Raw genomic sequence first — 23884 nt, forward strand, 5'->3', positions numbered from 1 at the left:
TTTGATGTTTTTTTTATGTTTAAGCATTTCTTATACGTATTAAAATTGTTAGAAAATTTTATAGTTTAATTAGTAGCTACGATAGTACCAAAGAAATTTATTATATTACTCTAATATTGTTACCTATTGCTAAATTTTACCAACAGACGATATTGTATCAAGCTGTATGGCGGCTAGCCAGAGGGCGCTTATTGCTCAATAAAAAAAAAATAAATAAAAGCGGGCCATGACAACTCTGTTTTCTCTCTGTCTGATGTGATTGTGGTTGTATTTGATGTAATTTGGTGTGATCCCTCAGCTTTCATTTCTTTTATTCTTTGTAATTTTAGAGTTTTTTTTTTTATTAAAAGACAGTTTTATTTAATTTATATAAAATATAAGTTATTTAAAAGTATATAGGTTGATTCTCATATAATTATATGTATATAAAACAAATTCTAAGAAAAATTACAATTCTATTGTGAAGTGAAAAATTATAAACCATGGCTGCAGCAGATGTTGAGGATGACATTTATACGGGATATAATGATTACTCGTCGGTGTACAAGGATCTTGAGCAAGATGAATTATTTCAGGAGGTTATCAAAACAAGTTACGGAAAGAGATCAATAGTAAGTATGATGATAAGTCATTATATTTTTATTGCCAAAAAGAATTCTAATGTCGGTTTCTTGTTATAATATATATATATATAATATTTATTTATTAGTAAATTTTAAAGTATTGTTAATAATACTTCTTGTATTTTACTAATTTCTTACTGTTTGATATTTGTTCACAGTTTACTCCAAAGACACCGGGTACAGCAATGCGCTTAGGAACAGCAAGCAGAGTAAGAGAGTATATAGTTTATAGCATTTAGTTTAACAGTACAACAATATCCTACCATTATATTATTTAATAGTAATCTTTGTTATTAATTATTTAAAATTTTTTTTAAGGAAATATTCATAAAAAAATAATTTTTTAAGTTATTAGAAGAAATAAGTTTTTATATTATGAAAGAAACAAGTAAATGGCAAAGTTGTATCTTTTAGCTTATTTTAGATTAACTTTATTTTAATAGCATTTTAATTTAATTACACAAGAACTATCTAATGTGTTAAAAATTGAGAAATTATAAAAATGACAAGATAACATCTGTATTTTCATAGAGAAAAAAATTAATTGACTAAAGAGTCTGGCATTGATAGGAAAACAATCTTTTCTAGCTTTTGTCATACTTTTATGATTTATTACTTTTATTATAATATATTATTAAAATTTTTATAACAAGTTCCAAGTTTAATAATCTATTTAGTGCTTTTACTTTTCTAGTTTCAGAGAAGTGATACTGCTACATCCATGCAGCCTATGACTGGTGGACTTAGACCTATGACAGCAGTAAGAAGTGCTGGTTATACTAGTCGACAGACTTTTGATCCTCTCAACATGGGAAGCAGCGCCAAAGGTCCTGCACCTCCATTGGAAACTAACAAAGAAGACACGTAAGATTTAATATCTCTATGTATATTTATTTGTATATTTTAATATATTTTTATTATACACACATATATACTAAAGAGCATGATATTAAAATATTTTGTACAATTTTTTTTTAAAATTTAAGACCGGAAGAAAAAATAAAAGCAGCAGAAAGAAAAATAATGGGATTGATAGAAAGCTCTGCAGAAGCAGCTTCTGAAAATAATATGCGGATCGCCTTAGAACGTGCGCGCGAAGCCTCTTCAAGAGAGAGAGCTCTTATACGATTGCAAGAACAAGCTGGTCTCAGTGATAATCATAATATAGACTTGACATTTGCTGTAAGTTCATTGAATCATTAAAATTTCTAACATTTGATTCTACATATATATTTATAAATTTTTTAAATTCCTTTTTCAATAGGTGCTGTTTAATTTGGCGGTTCAATATACAAACAATGAGATGTACACAGAGGCTATAGCAACTTATCAGGCAATAACAAGAAACAGAATGTTTAGCAATAGTGCCAGACTTAAAGTCAATATGGGAAATATTTATGTGAAAATGGGCCAATTATCCCAAGCTATTAAAATGTATAGAATGGCCTTTGATCAAGCACCAACAGTCCATAAGGATCTAAGGTTTTTAAAGAATTTATATTGATCCATTGATATTTACATTCGATAACTGCCAAGGAATATAATTGCCTCATGTCATTATCAATAATATTATAAACTTGGCAAATATTTCACAGAATAAAGATTATGCATAACATGGGAATGTTATTTGTGCAAATGGGTCGGTTAGAAGAAGCGGCTAGTAGCTTTGAATGGGTGATGAGAGAAAGAGCTGAGTTTAAAGCGGGCTTACATGCTGTTTTGTGCCATTTTGCATTATCTCATCGCGATAAAATGAAAAGAGCTTTCTTAGAATTATTAGATGTACAACTTAATGTAGATCAGGAGGACAAGTATAGCATAAATCCTGTGAGTTGTTGGCACAATTGTACTTTGCTTACTAAAGCTATATATTTCGCAAAACATTGGCAGCACCTGCACCATGTATCACAGTGTCAACTTATTACCCATAAAGGTGCACATATTTCACATAATGCACATTCTTACTAATGGCACATTCTTACTAAAAATATCTCTTTTCACTAAATATTCAATATTTAAACTTTTTTTTATATTATTTATTTTCATTATATTTTATTTTATTACATGTAGGAATTGAATGAGATGATTATATGTGAATATTTATTCATATAACTTTTTGTTTATGTATAAATTATAAGTCATATTTTAGTCAATATCAAGAGTATACTTATTATATATTTATTAATATATATTAATCTATATATTTTCTTATTTATATTGCATAGGATGATGCTGCAACTAATATATTAAATGAAGTTATAAGGAATGATAACTTATCAATATTGGAAAAAGAAATGAAATTGGAAGCTGAAAAAAGTATACTTTGTGCAGCAAAGCTTATAGCACCCGTTATTGAAGATACACTTACAGCTGGATTTGCTTGGTATATCTTAAAGAATTAACATTTAAAAAATTATATATTACATTGTAATATCTTAATATAAATTCTTTATATAAATTTATGCAAATATTTTAGGTGTGTTGATGCGATAAAATCCTCGGCTTATGGTGTTTTAGCCGCCGATTTAGAAATAAATAAAGCTATGGTATTTTTGCATAATCGAGAAACGCAACTCGCCATAGATACATTAAAGATGTTCGAAAATCGCGATACTAAAGCTAACAGCGCGGCAGCAACTATGCTTTCGTTCATCTATTATCTCGTGAGTAAAATTTACAAATATTTGTTATATATCGGTTTGTTTCTTTAACCAGAAAATTGTTGTTTAGCAAGGAGATTACGATCAAGCTGAGAAATATGGCGAAGCAGCTCGTAATGCTGACGCTTATAACGCAGCGGCCTATGTTAATTTATCTGCTTGTGCAATTAAAAAAGATGAATTGAACATTGCTAGAGAACTATTGTTATGTGCATTAGAAACAGATGCTAGTCATGTACAAGCTCTTTATAATTTGGGCTTAGTATATAAAAAACAGACTATGTATGAAGAGGCCTTAGAATGTTTCTGGAAAATTCGTAATATCGTTAGGCATGATCCACAAACCTTATATCAAATAGGACATTTATATCAGCTGATGAACGATGTGGATCAAGCATCTGAATGGTATTAAATTGAATTATACATTATTTTTTATTATTGTTTTATATTATTTTTCTTAAACTTTGTATAACTATTTTTTATATTTATATGCTAATGTTATCATTTCACTTAAAAATAAAAATTTTACGTTAATTTATGAACATTTTGAGTCTTGCATTTGAAACATATTGCAGGTATAATCAGTTATTAGGTATATTATCATCTGATCCAGGAGTTTTACAGAAACTAGGAGAATTGTATGATTCAATAGGAGATAAACAACAGGCGTTTCAGTTTTATAATGATGTGAGTGTATATTTTTTTAATTTCTATTTATTAAGTTATCTTTGATTGTCTATAATTGTATTATCAATATTTTATATTTATTATATTTATTATTTAACTATATATATACTTATTATAGTCGCACAGATTTTATCCTGCCAATTTTGAAGTGATAGACTGGATTGGATCCTATTTCATATCAATGCAGGTAAAAATACTTGTTATTAACAATATATTGCTTTTGATAATAAATAAGAAATATTCTACATATATTTCTTAAATTTCTACTTTAAGGTTGCTGAAAAGGCGTTGACTTATTTTGAAAAAGCGGTAGAACTCGCGCCAGACGAACCAAGATGGAGATTATTGGTTGCTGCATGTTTAAGACGCACTGGACAATTTCATAAAGCTCTCATGGAGTATCAAGATATTCATAATAAATTTCCGGATAATATAGAATGCCTAAAATTTTTAATCAGATTATGTAGTGATATGGGTTTGAAAGAAGCACAAATGTATGCAGCTGAATTGAAGAAGGCTGAGAAAGCTAAAGAATTAAAAGATAGGCAAGGTTCAGCAAGGCCAGGCACGACAGGTATGTACATTTTAATTAATAACATAATAACAAATATATATGTTTTAATTAACAATTTAAAGTTTTATATTGTAATAATTTATATATATATATATATATATATATATATATATATATATATATTTAGCGATTTTTTTTTCAATCAGTCGTTTTTGTCTTTTAAAAAGGCAAGTCTTTATAAAAAAATTTAAATTTCTTATAAAAAGATAGAATTTATAAAAAAATTTCAACATCGAGATCCAATAAATTATCCAATAAATTATATTTTATTATCAACTATTCCTTTTTATTAAGTACGGGTATAATTATTTATTTTCTCTGACTTATATATCGTAATTAAATTCGTAATTAAATTCGTAATTAAATTTTGGTCGTATTTTATGCAGGATCTAGAAAAAGCAATAGTGGAACATCATCGCGAGCTGGTTCAGGACTGAGTGTACTATCAGATCACAGGCCAAGTCCGGATCGACGACCGATCTCAGGCCGAACCGATTATCAAGGTACAATCATCCAAAATTTCCTGAAATATAAACATATTTTGATATTTTCTGTTTCGCTCTTTAATAATTTTAAAAATGTTTTGAGTATAAATATATTGTGTATATTGTGATTTTATTTTCATATTTTATATATATATATATATATATATATATATATATATATATATATCTCTAGTAATTTAATATTTTATTACTCTGGTGAGATATTTTATAATACAACATTATGTAATTCACGTGGAAAATTCAATGGTTATTCAATTATTAATGCTTTAGCATTATGCACACTTCTATTGAAAATAAACATCGGTAAAAGTGATCTACAGGTGGTGCACGGGCTCTCTAATGGATTGAATAAATGATGGATGAACAGCCACTTTTACTAGTTTATTCTTGTTCCCTCTTTATCATTTAATACTCGGCAAACAGATATATTACTGATTCCAGCTTTGAATCTAAGAACTGACATTACTAGATATTTATGTTATATTTATATATTGAATCAATCCTTGTTTAATATGTAATATTTATAATAATTATATAATTTCAAGTCTGTTTAAAAATATGTTAATCATTCACTTATTTATTCGAATATTAATAGAATTATAAAAGTATAAAGTTTTTGTTTTTCTCTTCTTTGCAATTGTAATTGTTTTTAGGTACGAGTTATGTAGATCCTATAGGACCTCTTCCTACTCGGCCTATGACAGCAGCCGGAAAACGAGATGATGATTTTGGTGACGAGGAACTTGGAGATGATCTATTGCCCGAGTAGTAACTTGTGTTGGTTATGTATTTGTATTGTTACATAGATTTATATATTTTCTAATACTAAATTAATTGGAAGCAGTAAAAAATATAAGTTATGTTATGACAGCACGTATTAATATTTGAATTACATAATTGTATTAAACTATATTCCAGAATAACAAAAATATAAAATCACAATAAGAGAATCGTGAAAAATTGACAATTTTATTATAATAAATATATATGTTATATCAATTATATTATTCTTATTTTATTTATTCTTAAATATTCTTGGCAATATGTAGTTTCTTTAATGTAATTTTGATAAATTTATGTAACAATGTCGTGTGTACGCATGTGTTAGATGCTTAATTATTTTTTTACAATATTACAGGTTATTATCGTTAAATTTTTGCAGTTAAATGTTTATATTAATGTCACAATTAGTATAAAATATTTTGTGCATCAGTTCTATAATAGTATGTCAGTTCTATAGTTCATAAATGTACAATAAAGTTTGACTCTTTTTTTTATATGTTAAGTTATTTATCTAATAATAAATTTATATATATATATATATATATATATATATATATATATATAAAATTTGTATCGAGTTTAAAGCATTAATACTTTTAGAAATTAATTGCTAAGGCACGTCGGCAATGAAATGTTCTCCACTGTATTTTTGAAGCACAGTTAGTTCATATGCTGAGATGTCATATTTGACATCTCTTATTAACCCTATGTCAACGCCCCGCAATTCGTAGAATCTCTTTATCGGATGTTGCGTATTACAGAATTATAAAATCGTCGTCATTACAGTGACTTTATACAAGATTATAATGTTACTTTTAAGATAAAGATTTATGATATTAAAATATATTTTTAATAATGTGTGTAATGTATATAAATTTTACACACGAATAGTTTATTATATTTATATTCAAATTCACGATGAAGTCTATTATTTGCTATAGGATTAATATCACATTATTTAATTTTTAATTGGTAAAATATTTTCAATCGATTACGAAGCACGATTCAATTCAATCAAAACATATTTAAGGATGTAAGATTGGTCTTTACTAAAGGGGAATGATTTATATAGGCCTGTTAGAGTCAGGCAATTGCAACGGTCTAAATTTAAACATCGGCCGTTCTAATCAAACTCCATTCAGCTTATGTAGTCTGTTGAAACGGATGTTACTTTATTGCTTGCCCGTATATATCTATGTATATTTCATACGCATTTCCATGCATCGCATATGTATTACACGATTTTCTCTTATCAGGTGTTTTTCCAATTTTTATCACATCTTCTTTCAATATTATATATATATATATATATATATATATATATATATATATAAATATAAAATACACACACACATATATATATATATATATATATATATAATATAAATAAATATATATATATATACACATATATATTTATTTATATTTATATTTATTAAAAAACTTTATATCCTTGTATTTTTTAAATATGATATTTTTGTGTCAAAATTAAAAATATTGCCCAATCAATATTACTTCTTAATTTGTTTACGCACATTCATGTATACTTTCTGGAATATGCCGATTGTGGTTTTTTTATTCGAGATAACTATTTTTTTCATTTCAGATAACGTGCGGTAAAAAATTGAATTTGATGATAAAGCAAATGAGAAATATGAAAAGACAGGGGACACATCGGATCAGTTTATTCAGATTCGCGCAAAGCCACGTGTGTGTACAATAGATGATGCGTGGGTTTGATGTGCAGAGAATGAATAGATTGATACGGCTGTCACACGATGCGTAAACCACGTGCGATGTAAACGTATCCGACATTATTTTGCTTGGCTTTTTTAATCTAAATTATTTTGTTTAAGATTTAAATTTTTTTCAAATATTGCACACAAAAAATAATTTGAGATAGTTTTTCAGAAATTTGTATCTTTTGGAAAAATTCAGCTAAAAAAATCAACTAATGATAATAAAATGCTATACCATCAAAATTCATACAGTTTGTAAATTTCTTGTAATTTCTTTTTCGTAAAAAGAAAACGAACTTGTCAGAGGAGAAGAGAAGAATTAAATTTTTTTTATATATAAAAAAGCCGGCTTTTTTCAATTTAAATTTTTAAATTGTTTGCGACATCTATTCATCCGCTTCCTTATCCTTAGTGACAGTGACTTAATTGATCATTTTAAATGTTAAAGCTGATTCCAACATTCCTTTAATTGTTAGATTCCAATTAGCGTAACATGAATAACGATGAATAATAGTTTCTAGGTCCAATTAATTATCTCGCTTCTCGCTCGCCCGAATGAGGATTAGGTTTAACGTTTGAATTTACTCTTGAACAACCAAAAGTACATTCTTCGTCCTCGAGCAATCGATAATCGATACACGTGTATCGATTTAATCAATCCGCGTAACTTCTTAAGCGTAATTTATGTTTAATCATTTCAAAATCGACTTGTTAGGATTAAGATTTCGGAAAGATTTTCCATTTATAAATATTTCAAGATATATCGGGAAATTATGAGAAACATAAACAACTGTCAAAATGTGCGTAGTTCTAAAAGAAACTTCCCTAACAACATATATGTTCAAAAGACGTCCATAGAATATCTGGAGGACAGCCAAAGGATATTTTATGTCCTCTGGATGTCCTCTCGATGATCTCTGGACATCTTTTGGACATGCGTGTTGTTAGGGTTTATTTTATTTTATTTTAAATTTTGTTTTATTACGAACTGAAGCAATTTTAATTTGAAAATTCTACAAAACTTGAGAACAAAATGAATGAATTGAATTAACAATAAACTTGTGTGTATTGTCTCGGCCACGTGTTTTGGAATATCAATATAAAGTCAAAATCACGAAGAGAAAGCAAGGGAGAGAGGAGATAACATGTGCGGTCAAGTATTTCTCAAGATTCCGGGAATCGAGACTCCGGAATTTATCAATAAACATGAGTTCGGTATAACAATAATAATATAAAAACAATCGTGCCGTATATATGACACTGCTCGGCGACTCGCACGTCGAGCCTCTGTTTACATGAACACGTCACGCGGGCCTCGCGCCGCGACCTCTCGCATGCCCGCGATTTACGCGCTATCGTGACGCGCTCGGCCAGTAGTGGTGGATGGCGCGAGCCGGCCGGTTGGTTGATCGTGTGATACGCGGGGGAAGCTCGTCGGGAGGCACGACCAGTCGGCCAGTCATCGCTCGTCGACCAGTCGTCGCGGGCACATTTCCAGGAGTCTCGTCTATGCGTGTGTTGCGTCCGAGGAGGTCCCTTGGTCCTGCGTCCATTCATTTCGCTCATCTTGATCGACATCGAGGTCGGTATCGAGGGACATCGCTAAAACGGAAGCGCGTGCACGAGATCCAGGTACGTTTTATCTCGATCAAAATCGCGAGTTAGGTAATCTCTGTTAAGAACGCGTTCTTCGATCTCGCTGGAGAAAAACCATTCACTTGTCGATATCGATTCACGAGAGCAGCGGCGTAGTTGAGGTTTCTTCGAGAAAGTACCTGTCTTTCTTCTGCCGATTTTCAATACAGGATGTTTAGTTTCGAGACTTGTTTTGACGGGACGCTCTTCTATAAATGTATATGATAATCGATTGTATATAGCATAAAGACGGGTGGCATGATTCCATTATGGAAATTATACTCTGATCCTTTTGAAAAGGACTTTCAATCATGATTATCTTTTTTTCAATAATTACAAACTCGTTGATATAAACATATAATATATATATATATTTTTTTTTTAAACTTTTTTAAAATAGTCTGATATAAAAATTTATTTTTTTGATACATGTTTCTTTTTTTAAAAAAAAAACGCATAGGCTTTTTTCCGATATTTTTGCTTGAAGAAAATATTCACATATATATAATATGCATCGATGTAGGATCGATGAATCGCGGAACTTGGTCTTTCAATTCGGGTCACTTCCAAGGTACTGCTCTTGACATTGTAACAGGCGATTTGAATTTGAATTTACGAGCGATATATTCCGATTAGAATGACTTATGACTATTGCTCTCAAAATAGATTATTCGATACAAGAGCCATTTCTTCTTCCACATAATGTTGGAATGATCACTACAAAAATTAAACGAGGTCACATTATTAGAGAAATCAACGGTTAATGGTATCTTTTTTGTCGATAAGTCGCGGCGATTACAAGGACGTATTTCCAACGAGACGTTTTCCAACGAGATAGGCAGATCGCGAATCGCGAGGCAATATTTTGCGAATTAATTTATCGAGATTTATCATCGCTCCAATTTGGCCCTCGTTCAAACTCGCAAACATCGGCTCTTACTCCAACAATCAAAGCGTCATCGCGTTTTAGATATCAGATCCCCCAGCGAGCCCGTTTTTGCGATGTTTACTTTGCCGGCGAGAGAACCACGTGGGTCCTTGAAATATTAAACACGTTGCATACCTTGTCTCGTCGGGCATTACCGTGTTGTAACACGTGACATTAGAAACGTGGAATGTAGTCGCGCGACAGAGAATCTCCTTATAAATATTTATAATTTCCGCTTCTCTATTTTTTTCTAGTCAACCGCGGAATCATCATGTTATCAGGACGATAAACGCTAAATTACTTCACCGATAACATTTTTAGATTGTCTGTAGATTGGAGATTTAATTATCGATCTCGCAAACGTTAAGTAGCTCCTTTTGTCTCATTATAATAATATGTGCTTACGATAAGCAATTGAAAAGAAATGGAAGAAATTTTAAAAAATTCCACGATATTTGCGATGAGATTACATTGGAATTTTTATACTTTGCAGGAGGCATTTAACTATCTCGATATGTATTTATCAATCAACAAATCGAATCATCGTGACTGTCTAGATATTACGTAAACGTATGTGTTGTATATCTCATTATAAGTAAAATTTAATTTTTGACATTTCTCAGTTAAAATTGCAAAAAAAGTTACATTTTGAATTACATCACTTGAAATTATCATATTACGTTAAATTCGCATCTTCTAAAAGAAAAATTCTTTCGCCACCAGTTAATATGATTTAACGACGCGCGTTTATTTGAGAAGCGCAAACGAAATCGCGCAAAAATTTTCGCACAAAAGCGCGAACGTTCCGGCAAAGTTACGTACTCCGAGAGCGTATTAAGGTTTCTTCCACCTGCGATAGCGTGGTCGTCGTAAAATATACGCAAGGTCTCTCGATCGAAAATACAATCTGCCGCGGCTGTTTATCGCCGCGCGTCTCGTATTTTTTCCACTCATAAGAGTTTCGAAATCGTCACACAATTAATGTAAGATCGTTAGCGGTGATATCTCGATCGTTTCCGTCGTTCTTACCAAATGACAGATGATATCGAATCGTATCCTGTGTTTTTCACGCCGACGATATATTATTACGGCTCCAATTACAATTACAAATAAAGATCGTAATAAAAATCATTGTACGTCAATTCGCGTGACATCCGTTGCGCTTGGTTCACTTGACAGTACGTTATCATTTGACACCACGTGATATCATTTCTGCAACTTTATGCCTCTTATCTTCGTTCCAAGAGCTTGGTTTCAGTTTTCGTATGTGTTTTTATAAATCTTATTTAAAATATGCTCTAAAAAATCTCTAAATATTTAAAATCTCTGCTAACCCATGATAGATAAAATTATTCTTATCGTATCACTGTCTCGCGAATCTCTTAAAAAGATATTTCTCTTTTGATTGCAATTATTCGTAAAAATTTATCTAATCTAGTCTTAAATCTGCGAGTGAAATACGCGATAAATATGTTCAGTGGCAAACGCATCCGAGAATGCCCTGTTTGACACTTACGTGTTCTTGCATTTGACATCTACGCATCTCACTAGAATTTATTCGGTGCCTCGCTGATAATAGTCATGAATTACGAAAGCTTCATTATTCAAACGGTAGGCAGCTCTTTGGGGAAGCGCACTCGATTAGATAACCAGAGTGCACTTGAAGCCAGGCCTAATCTCTCAAGAGTTGTACAATATCGAATAAGTTGGAGTATGTATGTACATACAGACAGTATTACTCTTTCATTCTCAACGAAGATAAATTATACGTTGCATTTCCTGGTTTTATTTTATCCTGATTTTATCTCACTTTATCTCGAAAATACAATAAAATCTCGTTAGAAAGTGGAAGATTGAATTTAAAAAAAGTTTGATTTCACTTTAACTGAGAAATAATTAATATTTTTACTTGTAAAAGATAAAATTTTTTACTTCGATTCTATAACTCGATAAATTTTCGCATTTGATTTTAAAGGAGTTAAAATATACTACGAATGCGACATATTCATCTGCTCAAATACGAGATGTTTTTTCTCTTCGTAATAAGTGTATTTGATGTATATAATGTTTCTCGTAAAATTGGTACATTTTTCTTTTAAAAATATTATGATATAAATAGCTGTTTATTTTGGAATTATAATTTAAGAATTGTAATTCCTGCATTTTATTTTTCAGTTAATTATTTAAATGAATAAAACTTTGATTTGAGATATTACATACATATAATTATTATAAGATATTTAATATAACAATACTTTAAAAAATATTTTAAATATATATAAATAAAATTTGTATAAAAATAGAATTAAAACATATAATCTAAATCGTGAAATATTTTACGCAACATTTATACAGTATTGATAAAGTTGCAAGATAAATTATTTAGAATCCTTGCAGCTTCATTAATGTCGCGGCACGAACAATGTTATGCTTACGTCAGATTCGTTAATCTGATACGCTGATGGTCGTAGAGTGTGATAAATGAAGGATGGATGGTCGATGGCAAAGTGGCAAGAAACGGCGTCGCCCGTTTACAGAGATGAAAAAGGCGCAGTCTGTGAAATAGCGGGCTTGAAAGGACAAACGAGTGTGCGTGTTGCGCTCTGGATTAAAATCGTCACGGCAGGTCAACTGGCTGAATTATCTCGGTTGACGTTTTGCACCTTCCAATTGATTTCAATGGAGTCTCATTCGCCATCAGTTTACAGCCAGGAAAGAATATTCTAGCTTTGCTTTTCTCGTCTACCTGATTCTCGTCGTAAAATCGTCTTTTACTGTCAAGATCGTGTTACAGCTGACAAATAAATATGCTCATTTACGTCAATTTAAATTTTCAACTCTTTCTATTACAATATCGAATTTTTATATTAAATCAATTAAGAATGAATTTTTTTTTATAGAAATCATCGACTCGTTTTTTATTGGAGTAAATTATTTAATTACATGTGCAAAATTTTCTACAGATTTCTATAAGTATGCAATGGGCATATATATTGCGTTAAATGTATATTCAAACTAAATACTATAACGAGAGCAGAATTTCTTCGAATCGTCTTGAGAATAAAATTGGAGTAGGTGCGAGTAACGAGTAAAAATGAGAACAATTATGCATAACGATGATACGCTATCTGAAACAATCAAACGGACTGAAAAGATGGCTTCGCTATTATATGTAAATGGTCGTTGATAAACGCGTTGTTACACATATAATGTAATACTACTACATATCATTACCATCGATATTACTCGATTGAATTGATATTCAAATGCTCGTGGCTAAATTAATATTCATTCGAATGAACGATCGAGTTTGATTAAGAATCGTTATTGGTAAACCGGTTGAAAGCCAGGCTGTCCTAACAACAAACTATATATAAAGTAAAATTAAAGTGTTTCTTCTTTTTCGATATTTTAATATAGCTCATTTGAGACCATAATAGTTCATTATTATTTTACTAATACGTTGCATTCTTCACATCATATTTTATATACTCATATATTTAAAATTCGGTGATGTTTTAGTACAGTTTATCACAGTTTATCATGAAGCATTTAGCTAATTAAGTATTTTTTTCATGCATAATCGCTGATGCAACGCGTTCCACTTTTTCGGATTCCTATTAATCGACAACGCATGAAATTCATTTACATCAATACTCAATGATACGTTACAGTGAGGGGGATTATATCTCAGTCGACTCACGATTTATAAGCATAATACATCATGTTATCAGAAATTACGTATCTTAAACTAATCATTATAATTCACATGAAAAAAATAAACATAATTGATTATTGCATATCGTACGACTTTATTAAGTTTAATCACACATTTGCTATATAAGTAACATGTCTAATATTTTTTTAACTTCACATCAGTAATAAGTAAAATAATGTTATTTGAGAATTTTTGTTTTTTTAATAAATCAATTTAAAGCTTATCGTAGCTAAGGATATTTAATTTAAAAAAATAATAAAAAAGAAATAATTTAGAGATTTTTACCCTTTATATTTTTATCTATTATCTATATATTTTATCTTCTTACAATTATAAAATTTTTTTAAGAATTTTTAAAATTAATTAAGATAATTAAATTATGTTAAGAGTAAAATATATATATATATATATATATATATATATAAAATTTATATGGGCCGAAGAAATTATTTAATTATTTAATTATATAAAAAGTTCAAGTTATATATAATCAGGAAAATTATTAAAGAAAATTGACTTAAATTAGAAGAGAGAATATTGTCAATCTTTCGTTTAGAAGAAGAGAATATAATACTCTATAGATAGATAACGACTGTGTTCATAGTCATGCGTATCATGCGTCACACGTATTGATAAAGCTCTGACCGTTTACCGACCCTTCCGATATATAAAGTTACACTTACGGCGTATAAACTGGCGGATGCATATTACTAAACCGTCTCGTGATAATAGAAAAACGATTATTAAGAAAGTATACGTTATGTCTACGTGATAAACATTACAACATTTTATTTAGAGTCTAATCAGTATATTGTAAGCATTTATGTAACACACCGATAGATTGTATTCTATTGGCAGTAAAATTTTATTAGAGGCATGAAGTATCTTTTAGATTTTTTTTTGAGATGAAATATCGTCTTTGATAGCACCTTTATTCCTTTAATACCATTTCTTTTCAATGATACAAATTTTTACATAAGTTTTTCTATTTCATATTAGTTCTTTTTTATATATTTTTATAATTTAGGGAATGAATAAACATTGCTAATTATTTTGAAATTATTTCAAAATATTGATAGAAATCTGATAGATTCGACCAGTATGTCTGTTGGAAATAGAACAGAATTCCTTTAGGAATTGCCAGATGAGTACGATTAATGTCTTCCTGTTAAATTTACCAAATTTTATTGGTAATAATACTAAATTTACAAAGATCACTGTGTCCATGTTAATAAAATTAATAAAACAAGAAGTTTCAACAGAAGATCCAACTAGAAGATACTAACCAAATCTTTATAATGTAAAGTCTATTAAACTAAAAAATAGAGTCTTATCGTGATATCTAGAAATTCTGCTTGGTTTAGCCATGCCTTCTATCAGATATGTCTTATTGGTACAATCAAATGATTTTTCTCAGTGTATATGTGATTAAAACGAGATATCTCTTATTTTGCTACTGTTGCCTCGAGTTAACTCTGATGTTTTATAAACATTTTCCTGCTTATAAATCAATATTTTCTCTTTTTTTCAAGAAATTCGATAAGGTTTCGACATGGTCGTTCCAACGGACCATGCGCTCCACGAGGCGATTCAAGTATCGCCGCTGATACTTTCTGACGATGTGAGACGACAAAAAGTGAGTATAACGCATGTTTGAATTTTATAGCCGATGCAATTTCGTAAACGTATACGTAACGCTTATGTTTATCTTATAAGATTTATCTCACATTTTAAACGCTTAATTTCATAAATTATTTACCCTGAACTTCTGCTCCCTTACACTTATCGTATGATGCAGTTGAAGGCTGATATTATATCAGAACCATGAGATATAAAAATGTATGTAAATAACAAAGACGATCAACACACATTTTTCAACGAATTCTCTCGTTAAGAAAATAGAAAAATTGCAAATAAATTACTTCCTATTATTACATTTATCGTTTGCCATATGTAAATATTATTTACCTGAAAATAAAAATAATAATTAACAAAAATTACTTTATTAAAGGTGCAATATGTCTTACGTGTCATTAATTCCACTTTTCCAGTCATTTTTTAAAATTATTGTTATTTCCCTTTAATACGACTAAACGAATATTTGATATAAAAATCATACAAATTTATTGTCAGATATAAACAATTCTCTCCTCCTTTTACAAATAATGTATTTAAAATAAAATGTAGTAAAAATGTAGTTTGATTGAAACAGAATAAAATATATGAAGTAAAGAAAAGGTATACTTTGTTTAGATATCTAAATTTGTTTTCTGATAAAGCATTATTCCTATCGTCTTTTCATGACACGTAGAGAGAAAATGATCTTCCAATTATTGCATTTCGTTATTAACACAGTTCTCAAATATATAAGTGGCAAAACAAGTGAAATCATTACCCTTGCAATATTAATTCAAAGTTTAGTGACACGAAACGATTGTATAGATATTTTCTCATTTATTAATTATGCTAATTGTATCACGTATACGATTAAATATTGTATGACATGTATTACATGTCATCAGATACAAAACGTTGAATGTAATAAGACCTTTTCTATTGAAAACAACATTTTTATTGAAAAAAGAAAAAAGACTTTATACTCGATCTGATCGCTATATTGAATTGTAACAAGTTATTACACAATATTACGTTATTACGTAATGCATAAGGAGATTGGACACATTAGTATTTTCGACAGATATCTTGGATCTTAAATCAAATAAATCTTGATAAAGTAACTTCTGAAGAATATTCGAGATATAAATCAAAATATAAATCGAGATATAAATTATTTCCTATTATTACATTTATCGTTTGCCATATGTAAATATTATTTACCTGAAAATAAAAATAATAATTAATAAAAAATACGTTATTAAAGGTGCAATATGTCTTACGTGTCTTTGTGCATTTTCTTGATGACTTCCTTTTAATAAGTTCACATATACCATCTCCAAAATTTGAAGCATCAGAAAAAATAAAAAAAGCTCATTATATATGTTCAAAAAGAGAAAGAGAATTGCATATCTGTGTATACATCGAATCGAAATTTTACTTTCAATTTATAATCCAACATCTATTTTGATATTTTAAGCAATCAGATCTCTTCTTTTCTAAAACTATCTAATATATTGCTTTAGCGAAAACTCCTCTTTTAAATTTTTAAATGGGAAATTTATTCGTTTATTGCTTATTTGGTACAAATATATATTTTTATATATAGGAACTTAGTTTTTCTATATAAATGAAATCTATCGAAATCTTCTAAATACTACAAACATGAGAAAATTAAGCTTGAAAATGAACAAAATTTTGACTTAATATTGACATAATATTGTACGTCGCAGTTACGTTCGTGTGCTTCGCATCGAGAAACAGGATTAAATCGGATTTCGGGTTATCATGGCTTAAACGTCATATATTGTCAATTTTTATCGTTCTCTAAACTGCAGGGTTATCGAGAGGTAATCCTGTTATTAAAAGTTCAAGGCATGTTAACAGTTTATCGGTATAGATAACAATGTGGACTCTGGACAACTCCTGGACAACCAATCGAATCGAGGGAAAGAAACTGATCTTTGGCTTATATATTATCCATAACAACTTTTTTTCTACATTTACAATTACGAAGCAATTTCATTTTTATGGAAAAATCTTTCGATTGTAAAACGAACATTCAGCGAGAATTGTATGACGCAAAAATTTATATTTCATCAGATAAATCTCTGGAAAATTAATATCCATTTATAAAGTAATCCATTAAAATGAAAATTAATACTATAATAATATTTCTAAGTTAAGCCTAAATATCATGTACTTCTTTAGAAAATAAAACTGTACTTTTTTAGACGCGATATAAAGAAGTTATTATAGATCGAAAGTTTGCGAATATGCATTTTTTTATGTTTAGCATTTTCCCACAGTTTACTGCGTTTATGTATTTGCTTCGATAAAAACGGAATATAGTACAGTCTTCTAGAAATGCATGATATTCAAAGGAGTAATAAATATATGCTTTTTTTAAAAACTATTAATTTATTATGTAAGAAAAATAATTTATGTAAATTCATTATATTAATAATTATATTATGTAAATTCGTTATATTTCCCATATTATTATAGTTATGAGATTATATTATATTATGTAAATTCTATTATATTATATTATATAATGGGATTATATTATATTATGTAAATTCTGCTGTCATATGAGAAATATAATGAAAGAGAGAGAATTTACATAATGTAATATTATATTAATATTATATTATGTAAATTCATTATATTTCCTATATTATACTTATGAATAATAATAAATAACTGTCCTTGATGCACGTGATTAGAATGTACACAATAACTAGATGATAATTTAATGATTCCGTAAGAAACCACGTTATGTTCATCCGGAATAAATCTTTTGTTTGTTAAATATAATTAATTCTCTCAGGCTTTGTACGTTATAAACAAGCATTGCTATCTCTCTTTGATCTATCTATTTAGACTCTTGTCAGAAATTGCGTAATACATAATGCGACGTTGTAAATAATGCATCGTGTTCGAAGTTCCATGACATATATATGTCGAGATATCGTCAAGATTTACGAATTGCACTTTTTTTGTTGCGTGACAGCAATAACATAGATTAATATAAAGATTATTACGAAATATGTATCACGTGCACGTGTAACATGCTTTTTAAAAGACAAAAAATTCTGATTGCAGATTGAGAATTATACAGCGAAGATGCGATTCTCCGCGGCAACCGCCAGGAAGATACAAGATGTTTTTATTTCGGAAATGAATAAGGGAATCCATCTACAATCCTCTTCATTACAAATGGAAAACACCTATATACCGGAACTGCTCGATGGAACAGGTCATTAATGAAGTTCCCGTATTTAATCCCGCAATGAGATAGCATATATGTATCGTGCACTTTACATTTCCTATTATAAGCTTTACCACTACTTAGCAAAGACATTTTCGACAAAGATACAGAAAACGAAATTAATTTACATCTAATTAATATCTTACGTTGACGATAAAGTAAAATGTTTAGTCAAAATATTATAATGTGTCGATTTAATTATTATGGATAATTAATCTTTAGTCTATAAATGTCTATAAATGTCACATGCTGAGATTTTTAATAATATTTTTATACCGAATAAAAAGAAGGAGTATCTGAAATATATTTACAAGATTTATATAAAGCTATTTTGTAAAATATACTTAATATATTTTAATCATTATCATAATCAACATCAACGTAAGAAAAATATATTTCTTAGTTTTCTGATATAATTTATATAACCTTTTACATAAACTTTATATAATCTGTTATATAAGTAAATCTATATATAAACTTTTATTTTAAATTATTTATATATAATCATATATATAAGAAATATTATTTCATTAAAAATGGGAAAAATAGGAAAAAGGAAAGAAAACGCAAAATTTTATCCTATTTTATACTATTATATTTAATATTGAAAGATTTTAGAATGCATATTTGAATACTTGCAGAGGAAGGTCTCTATTTGGCTCTCGATCTTGGCGGCACCAACTTTCGTGTACTTCTGTTGGAATTGGCTCACGGTGCTCCCATACGACAAGAAGTGAAGCGATACTACATTGGATCTGAGTTAAGGGTCGGTTCAGCAATCCCTCTGTTTGATTATCTGGCTGAATGTGTCAGTGATTTCGTCATCGCTCAGGGTCTTCAGGACGTAGAGCTTCCTCTCGGTAAATTGACCCTTTGATATCTATATTCTATCTCTATTGAACACGCGAAATCTTTAATTAAACGCGAGTCATCGCACAATTGTTTATAAATATAAATAACAATCTCGCGATGACATATTGTAGAAAAAATTTTTTTTCTGTTGTAGGAAACTAACGGAAATATTATATATTAATAGCCAGTTATATTAGCATAATTATCTACACTTTGAATCATTATTTACACTTCACATTCTTTCCACTTCCAACTCTGATGAGCTTCGTCTATGCAGGTTTCACATTCTCATTTCCAATGATTCAACATTCGCTGGATGTTGGTATTCTCGTGACATGGACCAAGACTTTCAACTGTCCCGATAGCGTGAATAAGGATATTGTAAAACTATTGCGAGAAGCCTTAGACCGACGAGCCGATACGAAGGTGAAGGTTGTTGCAGTCCTAAACGATACCACGGGTACCTTAGTACAGGGTTCGACATTGGATCACAATGTAGCGATCGGACTTATTCTAGGAACTGGCAGCAACGCCTGCTATCTGGAACGAGCCGACCGGGTCGAGCATTGGGAGACTGAAAGACACGGTGAGAGAGAAGTGAGTATCGAATATCGCAAATTTTTTGAGATCGATTTCTTATTCGATAAAGATATTCTTAAAAAACAATATAGCGCACAGTTTATTTTTAAATTTAAAATAATTTTAACATTTATAAATTTTTTAAATTATTTATTTAATAATTTTTTATATACTTTTATTATTATTATTTATCATATGTATAGCCATAAATTATCGGCCTAAATTATCGGTTTCTTCATTACTCTAGGTTATCATTGATATTGAGTGGGGTGCTTTCGGCGACAACGGTGTTTTGGACTTCATCAAAACGGATTTCGATCGCGAAAACGACGCCAATTCTCTTATCGTGAATTCGTTTACGTAAGTGGACAAAACTGGTTGCATTATCTGTAATTATGCTATAATTATTCTGTTTGTGTGCGCACGTAGAGTGGATATTATTTCTGATAATATCATATCAGTTTGTCCGAATTACAACAGAGTTTGTCACAACTGGTTTATCTGTACGAAAAAAAATTAAGATTTTGGATATCAAGCTTGATTAATTAAAATTGACTATAATTAAAATTTAATAATTTAAAAAGTTAAATTTAAAGTTAATTTAAAGTTTAATTTAAAGTTAAATTTAATAATTTAACAATTAGTGTTTTTAATAGATAAATAACGATAACGGTGAATGTCAACGATAAATAAAATTTTTCCGATAACTTCTTTATCCTCTTATATAAGAAGAATTTTAAAGAAAGATATGCAAAGAAATCTTATACAAGAGTTCTTGGAACAAAATTAGTTCCCAAGACGCTAATTTTAATATCTAAAAAATCCTTGTTTATATCATTATAACTTCTTTCTTTAGATTTGAAAAGTATATTGCTGGCAAATATCTCGGTGAAGTGGTACGCGTGATACTTGTGAGGTTGATCAAAGAGGGGCTGTTATTTGTAGGAGAAACTGTACTAAATGGCCTTTTGATACCTGGCAATCTTACTACTGATCTGGTGTCACATATCGAACAGTAAGTCTCCAATCGATCTTTTAATCCATAAAAATTCATAATATATAACGAACTTATCGTTTTATTTCAGGGACTCTATTGATGGCGGTAACAGCAATACCAAGGAGGTTCTCAAGAAATTTGGCATCATTCCAGATGAAGACGATATCAATATTGTTCAATATGTGTGCGAAGTTGCTTCTAATCGAGCGGCTCTTTTGGTATCAATATGTACGTTAATAAAGTTATTTTGAAAAAACTGCAACTCTATGTAAACATAACATCTCATTGATGATTTTTGTTGAAGGTCTCGCGAGTTTATTGGATCGTATTGATAAGGAACAAGTCACGATTGCCGTAGATGGATCCCTTTATAAACATCATCCTCGATTAGAAAACTGGATAAAGCAATATATCTCATTACTCACCCCGGGACGACAGGTATGTAAAACTGTTTCTAAAATTCTAAATTCACTATACCTGACATTAATAATGTAACATTTTTCATGCTCTTTCTCTTTATAAAGATAGAAAATAATTATTTTTTATTATGCAGGTTTTTTACAAGTTTTCATTATTTTGATATAATTTCTTTTCCTTTAATAATTTATTTATTTTTTGAATGTGCAGTTCAAATTAATCCACGCGGAAGATGGAAGCGGCAAAGGTGCTGCACTTATTGCTGCTATTGCACAACGACTCCAGAAGCGATTACAATAATCGCGAATACACTAGAATTGTCACAGTTATCGTCGCAAAACAATATGCAAGTCGATAGTCAGAAATATTTCAACAGGTCCTAAATTACAATATCATAATTTTCTTTTAGTATCTGTCAATATCAATCCCTTCGATCAATATTTGCATCGGATTATAATGTATTGTACAAGTGACGATTGAAATTAATCTAGGTGAAAATGCATTATGGAATTGCATTAGAATATACTTGTATCGATTTTGTACAGATGTGAAAAAGATAGGGGTATCGATCGATTGAACAATGCGGGAAACGCGTGCGTGTGCCATTTTAGAGAAATAAATATATGCTCGTCAAGTATAATAAGAAGAATCATGAGAAATGGATTATCGATACAATAAAATGATATATATATATATTTATTATAATTATTAATTATGATTAATAATTATTTGCTAAATGAAATCACAATTGAAACGTATATACACGTTTGCAAAGTTAAAAATTGTTGCGTATTGTAAATGTTCTTTTTTGTACAAAAGAAATTAAATTGTTATAATAAAAAATATAATAAAAAGTTGTAATAAAAAGTTATATTAGTATAAAAAATATAATAAAAAGTTGTAATAAAAAGTTGAATATATAATAATAAGTAATTTTCTCACGGGAAGTTTTGTCAATATGTTATTAATTGTATATAAAATTTTAACTATTTTTAAAAAATTCAAAATGTTTAAAGAAAACTTATATGTTCCTACTTATATCTAAGACAATATACAATAATACTTTAATCAACAATAATATTTTAAAATGATGTTTAAGACTTTAGAAAAAAAATATTTTATTTTAAAATTTTACTTTTAATGGAACTTAGCAGCAATACTTACAAAGACTTATAAAGACATTTAGTCTCTTCTTGTTTCATTTTATATTTCGTTACCGTTTCAAATATTTGGAGACACTTAAAAAATTACATAGTTTATTTAGATTAATTAAAACGGTAAATATATGTAAATAAATTTCAAATATTTAAATTCTACCGCGCATTCCAATATTTTCCTATTATTTTCAAAATAGTGGGAATTATTTCAAATGTATTTTTAACATTAATACATTATTTTTGTGGTATTTATTAAAATATTTAGTATTTTATTTTACATATTGAATAATTCTATTATGATTGAAATACTATTATGATTGCTTACATTTTAATGTCTTGAAAATTGTAATTGTAATATAATATTATAAAATTACAATATATATGTACGTACATACTTAAACGAGATTTGTATTTCTCGAAATCAGTCACTAAACTATCACAGAGTTACTTTCAAGTCTTGTTCTATGCTTTTCGTGATGGTCATGATTTTAGTGAAATCTTGCACATAAAGAATTATCAAAAGTGTCTCTCTAAAGTAATCATCATAGTTTTTGTATCTCAATATAGGCGATTTTACGAACGAAACTTTGCATATTTCAAGCTATTTGTTTGAAGTACAATATAAATACAATCTTGATGTACGATCATCAGATACGTCGTCATTAGGTACGCATCTGAATTTATATCAATTAAAATTCTCAATCATTTAATGATTTTTATAACCATCTCTATTATTCATTTAATTAAATATTTTATTTCTACATTAAACAGTAGTTTTCTGTTGTTTTTTTTTGTTCTTCACGAGAGAAAAGAGAGAGAAAAAAACAAAGAAAACTGGATGTTATTTTATATTGAGTGTAAATAAAATGAACAGATCTGGTTACTGCGATGTAATTGGTTGGCGCTTCGACTATACTACGAGAATCATATTTCGATAAATTTGAAATTGTGGAGCCACATTCAGGTCATTGTATCTTTACGCGTCCAACAATGAACCTCATCGCGCGCGAAGTATCGGAAGTGCCTCATAAAAAGTGTTGTCAGCAATTGTTATTGTGCCGTTTCGAGTATCGACGATCCGTTTTCGTGTGTTTGAAATCGATTGAAATTCTCTTCGCACAATTCACGCCGTTATTTTCTC

General features: G+C 29.3%; 2 protein-coding genes across 3 annotated transcripts; both read left to right on the forward strand.

Annotated features, from left to right (window-relative positions):
• The first annotated feature begins 436 nt into the window (after window positions 1–436).
• LOC105254365 (intraflagellar transport protein 88 homolog) lies at window positions 437–5918 on the forward strand. Of its 2 annotated transcripts, none has more exons than XM_025406021.1 (14): window positions 437–611; window positions 782–832; window positions 1318–1487; window positions 1610–1805; window positions 1888–2105; window positions 2219–2450; window positions 2849–3006; window positions 3100–3286; window positions 3354–3688; window positions 3859–3970; window positions 4089–4157; window positions 4244–4544; window positions 4931–5047; window positions 5704–5918. In XM_025406021.1, exons 1-14 carry the CDS (start codon window positions 483–485, stop codon window positions 5817–5819), a joined length of 2391 nt encoding a protein of 796 aa, XP_025261806.1. In that variant the 5' UTR covers window positions 437–482; the 3' UTR covers window positions 5820–5918. The 2 variants fall into 2 exon arrangements, with proteins under 2 accessions (XP_025261806.1, XP_025261807.1); XM_025406022.1 differs by lacking the exon at window positions 5704–5918 and adding an exon at window positions 5371–5506.
• Window positions 5919–8945: 3027 nt separating this feature from the next.
• On the forward strand, window positions 8946–22052 carry LOC105254366 (hexokinase-2). The gene is made up of 10 exons (XM_011262995.3): window positions 8946–9204; window positions 15386–15489; window positions 18576–18729; window positions 19383–19601; window positions 19871–20190; window positions 20420–20532; window positions 21029–21187; window positions 21258–21397; window positions 21474–21607; window positions 21797–22052. The coding sequence occupies exons 2-10, from the start codon at window positions 15406–15408 to the stop codon at window positions 21884–21886; spliced, it is 1413 nt and encodes a 470-aa protein (XP_011261297.1). The 5' UTR covers window positions 8946–9204; window positions 15386–15405; the 3' UTR covers window positions 21887–22052.
• The last annotated feature ends 1832 nt before the right edge of the window (window positions 22053–23884 follow it).

Source organism: Camponotus floridanus, unplaced genomic scaffold, assembly GCF_003227725.1.
Source record: "Camponotus floridanus strain SB8 unplaced genomic scaffold, Cflo_v7.5 scaffold13, whole genome shotgun sequence".
Classification (NCBI taxonomy): domain Eukaryota; kingdom Metazoa; phylum Arthropoda; class Insecta; order Hymenoptera; family Formicidae; genus Camponotus; species Camponotus floridanus.

Coding starts and splice junctions, on each gene's coding strand:
- LOC105254365 (XM_025406021.1), top strand. CDS start 483: ATGGCTGCAGCAGATGTTGAGGATGACATTTATACGGGATATAATGAT. Junction 1,488..1,609: donor GAAACTAACAAAGAAGACAC/GTAAGATTTAAT, acceptor TTAAAATTTAAG/ACCGGAAGAAAAAATAAAAG. Junction 2,106..2,218: donor ACAGTCCATAAGGATCTAAG/GTTTTTAAAGAA, acceptor AATATTTCACAG/AATAAAGATTATGCATAACA.
- LOC105254366 (XM_011262995.3), top strand. CDS start 15,406: ATGGTCGTTCCAACGGACCATGCGCTCCACGAGGCGATTCAAGTATCG. Junction 18,730..19,382: donor GGAACTGCTCGATGGAACAG/GTCATTAATGAA, acceptor GAATACTTGCAG/AGGAAGGTCTCTATTTGGCT. Junction 20,191..20,419: donor AAAGACACGGTGAGAGAGAA/GTGAGTATCGAA, acceptor TCATTACTCTAG/GTTATCATTGATATTGAGTG.